This window comes from Mus pahari, chromosome X (assembly GCF_900095145.1).
Source record: "Mus pahari chromosome X, PAHARI_EIJ_v1.1, whole genome shotgun sequence".
NCBI classification, from domain to species: Eukaryota; Metazoa; Chordata; class Mammalia; order Rodentia; family Muridae; genus Mus; species Mus pahari.
Window position 1 is genome coordinate 1,112,488 of NC_034613.1, and position 5,691 is coordinate 1,118,178.

General features: G+C 33.8%; 1 protein-coding gene across 1 annotated transcript in view; it reads right to left on the reverse strand.

Annotated features, from left to right (window-relative positions):
- Positions 1–5,691, reverse strand: part of Ccnb3 (cyclin B3) — a 46,827-nt gene that overhangs the window by 40,036 nt on the left and 1,100 nt on the right. The window contains exon 2 of the mRNA XM_021188142.1: positions 2,894–2,983. Coding sequence (XP_021043801.1) covers positions 2,894–2,983 — 90 coding nt within the window. The remainder of the gene's footprint in view (positions 1–2,893; positions 2,984–5,691) is intronic.

The window sequence follows — 5,691 nt, forward strand, 5'->3', positions numbered from 1 at the left end:
GAGAGGCCCCTTGGTCTTGCAAACTTTATATGACCCAGCACAAGGGAAGGCCAGGGTCAAGTAGTGGGAGTGGGTGGGTAGGGGAGCAGGGGCAGGGAGGGGTATAGGGAACTTTCGGGATAGCATTTGAAATGTAAATAAAGAAAATAATAATAAAAATTTTTTTTAAAAAGATTAACCATTAAGTGCTGCTCCCTTATTTTTTACTATAAATATGGTGAGACCTCATCACAAGCTTGATTATTAGTATCAATGGCAAGAAAATGGCACATTCAATTACTAAATTCTCATGGATTGTGATAATTTCTGCCAAGCACAAGAAAATGGTCTGAACTATCGATCTCTAAGTCTTCGTTGCTTCTCCCTCTCCTTCTGATCATTAGGTTCCATCCAACAGAGATTCAAATCTCTGTAGGTATGGATAATATTAGAAAATTGTCACATGCTGTTTTACTGTACTGAAAAGCTGGCTCTTAGGGTGGGATTTGGTCTGCACACTTTGGACCCAAGCATGTTTGTCTCCAAGGCTGCCCTCTGACTCTATGATAGGAAGAAAATGACAGGACAGCCCGGAGTGGGGTGGGGCACCATATTCTTGGGAATAGGGGAATAGCTAAAAAATAAACTATTTCCAACATAGGTTACTATTGCTTATTTAATGATATTTAAATTTAATCAGGAGAAATTTATGCATAAAATTAATGTGGCTAAATGTAATCACATATGTTTACCTCTCTAAATAGTACTCCCCCTTTCTTGGTTTTCTTTACTAATATATTGTGCCATTCAAAGTCATGGATAGCTTTGAAGCTTCTGCAGAAATGCAAACGTTTTTATCTTGGGATTTGTAAGGTCATTGGGAGTGTGGTTTAAAGAAATATCTGTAAAATCCCACGCAGAGGAAAGAGTAGCTAAAACTTGCAACAGAAAAAGGTTGATAGTGAAAAATCTATATTCTATATAATCTTAATTTGCTACACCATCCCGCATATGTAACTACAATTCAACTCTTATTTAGGAAAAGAGATGTTTTTAAAAATTAGAACAAGGAGGCAACACCAGCTCTCCAGGATGGCTTAGCTTAGCTTAGTTTCCTTAGATGAAGAAGGCAACACTGGGCTTCTAAGATATTTTACACAAGGCTGAAATGTTTGATGATTTTCTCCTAAGAGTGAAAAACAACAGATGGGGACAAAACCACAAACAAGGTTTATGGAAAATAGGACTTAGGAACAATATTTGTTTGATGATTAAGGTTTATAAAAACCTAAGCTTATAATAGTCTGACCTAAAGACATGAGTCTAATCACATATCTTTGCTAATTGAGGAAGGTTTTAGCTACTTGAAGAAAACTGTCATACCAAAAAAAAAAAATCTGTGATGTTTTTTAAAGGCATACTATAAAAGGATCTGGAAATGAGGTTTCTAGTTTCTCTATGGACTGTGTTTACAGTTTGACATTTATTTTCATACTAAAGGATCTTCAATTTTGAAAGTTACAAATTTTATGGCTCAAACTTAACATGGATAAAATTCTGAAATCATAATATTATAAAAGTTGCTAACTTATTATAAACTGTTAAAGCTAATCAAGACATAAAGTTAATGGTCAGTCACCTTATACATGATCAAATTCTTTAATCTGCTCAAAACCATGTTTGTAGTCATGCTAAGTATCATTGTAATTTGTTTACAGGCTTGGAGGGAGAAACAAATTTTTATCTCCCATTATATATTCTTCTATATACATTCAAAGTTAAGCCTGACGCAAACAAGTGAAAGCAAGTTATAAATAAATTTAAAGTTCGTTTAATATAGATGATGGCCCTCAAACCCCTCAGAGATTTGCTGAATATGGCATAGAAGGTATTTAATGAAAGAGAGGCGCAGGAAAGGCCACAAAATCTTCCTATGGTAGGCAGAAATACCTGCATCTGGCTGCAACCCTAAATCCATTTCCAAGAAGAATAGGACACCAAAGGACTCTACCTAAGACCTGCTTCAAGTGTGACAATACCAATCACTGGATAAAGAACTATGCCTCACCTCATCTGCCACCAGGACTCCGCCCAAACTGTGGACAGGCAGGAAGCTGGAGAGACAACTATCTTTTGCCTAACCAAGGTAAGTCAGTACCACAAGATCCTCCTCCACAGGAAAATTTCTTGGGTTTTCTGGGCCTAGTAACTGAAAACCAGTGATGCTGTGGGACCTTAGCTCCCAAAAAAACATCAAGATTACCATGGAGAAACCTAGGGTGTCCAGTTAGTGAGCAAGACCTTCATTTTTAATTGATATTGAGTTCACTTGATCGATACTTCTGCTTATTCCAGTAAATTTTATCCTTCTCAGATCTCTGTGATGAGGGTTAATTGTTAGCCCCACCAGCCTGGGGCTATAGGTCCTCTCCTCTATAGTTTGATACACACAAGAGGTAGTTTTGATTGTCATTATGACTAGGCTAATTATAGAATTTAAATCCTGGGAGACAGAAGTGATGGGTGAGGTTAATCCTACAGAAAAGAAAAATAGTGTTCCCCAAAACTCCCAGAGTGCTTGAATTGAAAATGTTATCCTGGACTATAATTATCCTATCTTAAAATTTCTGGATTTTGGATAAATATAGTCCCCCGTCATTTTTTTGTTTTTATTTATTTAAAATTCCATAGTCATGGTTTACTGGCTCCAGAGAACACATAAATTGACCCAAATGTTTTATACCAGTAAAGAGAGCCTCTATTTTATGATATTGTGTCACTGATTCCAAATAAATCCTGCTGTCAGCATTCCAAGAGAGTCAAGGTCTGCTGGTAAACTGGAAAGATCCCTCAAGGCAAAGAACATCTAAGGGTTCTGTAAAACTACAGAAAAGAACAGGGTTAGCATACTCACATTAGTGACATCTTCAAATACTGATCTCTTCTTTAATGTGCCTTGAGATAAAGATGAAGATGAAGATGCTGGGTGGTTACTCTTTCCAATCTATAAACATAAGAATCAAATGAACATTGAAAATTATAAATAGCCCTTTTATGAACTTTGGGTCACATTCAGGGTGTGGATAAACTCCACCATGTCCAAGTAACTGGGATACATTTAATAAATCCTATGATCTACAGTAAAAAGTTTTAGTAGTCAGAGATGTTTAAACAATCGATGAAGAATATAGTCATTGATAATAGGGACATGAAGAGATTACATGGTCTTCAGTAAAAAAATTCAAAATGAGTAAGTTTGGTAAAACTGTTTTATTCCCTTTTTCTCATAGTTATGGTTATACTATCCAGGATTAAATATCATCACAAGGAGTAGTGAGTCTTTCTATAGGAATACCTCCAAGTAAGATAGCTAAAAAGCACAAGTTATTAAGTCTCTCTTATACTAAGTGAACTTTAATACATATTCAATAGGGACTAACCTAGGTACTAGTTCAGATTCAGCTCAGTGTATTTTTAAAAAAATATTGACCTTGGAAGAGTCACTTAATCTATGAGACTCTAATTTTTTTCATCGGTAAAATTGGAATGATAACCTACCTTACAGAGTCTTTATGGATTACAAAAGAAAATATACTTGTTAAAGTGTTTTATTGTAATTGCACTAAAGATTGGATCCAGAGCCTTGCATAGCCTAAGCAATGTTTCTACTATAGAATATATTTTTTCCAATCTATATAAATTTTAAATGGAAAGAAAAAGTACTTTAAAACTATATATTCCTGAATACCTGTAAACATCACATGAAAAAATTTATTTTAAGAAAATAGTTAATACAGATTATCTCTAATGTTATTTGATATGTGAGACTCATGGCAGAGAAGATAAGTGATCAAGGAAAGAAGGAAGCCATACAGGAAGCAACAAAGTTTTTCTTTCTTGGTATTATACCTACTCCCACATGACTAAGACTATCTCTATGAAGTTGGAAGTTAGGAGAAATCACTCTTGTGGCATTTTTCTATCTTTTAACAGTTTCTATTTGGTGAATATCTATTAATTATCAGATTTCTCTTTTTCTAATTCTAAGAACAAACTCTGTCTTATCTATATAAGAAAGTTCTTATAATTATTAAACAGAACACTGGGATATGACACTAGTTTTGTGCTAACTACATTATTAACAGTATATGACATAGTAAATGCTCAAAAACTTGGAGAATTGTATCATGACGCAATACAGCATTCCAACAAAAGAAGCAATTCTAAGAATTATTTCCCATTCTATTTCAGCTTTAAAAACCCTATTCATTTTTATCTTATAAATAATAAGTAATAAATAATCCTAATAGAAATAATTACCAAATAATAAAACATCACTTTTTTTCTAAACAGGCTAAAAGTAAACACTTAGTCTTCTAATTCTCATTTGATAATACTTTTAAAATAATCTCCTCAATTTCAAATTAACAGTAGAAACAGGACTTAATAAACTGAAACTTACAAAATATGTCCAAAATAAGGTTGAATTGGAAAAACAATAGCCATGAAAGTAAACTTAAAATATCATGACTACAGTCAGAAACATTTGATATAAACAAAAGCTCAATTAAGGTATGAAATCTTTCTTGATAAATTTATGTGGGAAAATGTCTCATTCCCTCCATGAAAATCATTTTACTACAACAAAGTAAAAAGTAATTGAAAATGTTTATTGGCACATAAAAAAGTTTGCAGTGCTAGAGATTGAACACAGGACCTTGGACCCGATAGGCAAGTGCCTCTGCAACTGAGCTACATGTCCAGCACTATCAAAAATATACTGGCCTAATGCTCTCTCCTTTAGGAAACTCTCCCTGATGATAATTCATAAGTGTTAATATAACTATTGTTAAAATATATATGGTAATGAACATAGAATATACCAGGATGAAAAGGTCAATGTTAAACTATACCAAAGTCAAATCAGTCAAGTTTAAGTGTACCGATACATTCTTAAAATCTAATACTGGTTAAATATCCTATAGCTAACACGTTTGGGACTAGAAGTTTCTTGGATTTCACCTTCTACTCATTTGAAGTATTTACATATACATAATTAAATATCATCAGGATGGGACCCAGGATTTTTCTTTTTTATTATTCTCTTTGAAAATTGTATTTTTACTATTTTAAATTATGTGTATGTATTATCTATGTTTTGGCATGGGGAGGGGTATGGATGAGGACATCCTCTTGGAGACAGGGAGAAGAAGGAATGGGATGAGGAACTGGCAGAGGGTGGACCTGGAGGGGGATAATGACTGGATTATATATAAAAAAAAAGATTAAAGATAAATATTTTTAAAATTAAACCTAAGTAATTTTTCCAGCACCAAAATTTATTTTAATTATGTGCATGTGTGTGTGCATGTAAATGTGGGTACCCACAGAAGCCAGAAGAGGGCTTCAGATACCCTGGAGCTGGAGCTACAAGCTGTTGTAACCAGCCAGATATGGGTGCTGGGAATTGAACTCCAATCCTCACTAAGAGCAACAAGAGGTCTTAACCACCAACTCATCTGTCCAGCCTCTTTTAAAAAAGAATTTCACTTGTGCATATTTACTGTTCAAAGCAATGGGTTTCATATTGATATTTTGTTCAACTATATCAAATACTGTGATAGATTTACTCATCCATTACCATCCCCACCCTTATTGCCAAAATCCCTTTATATATATATATATATATATATATATATATATATATATATA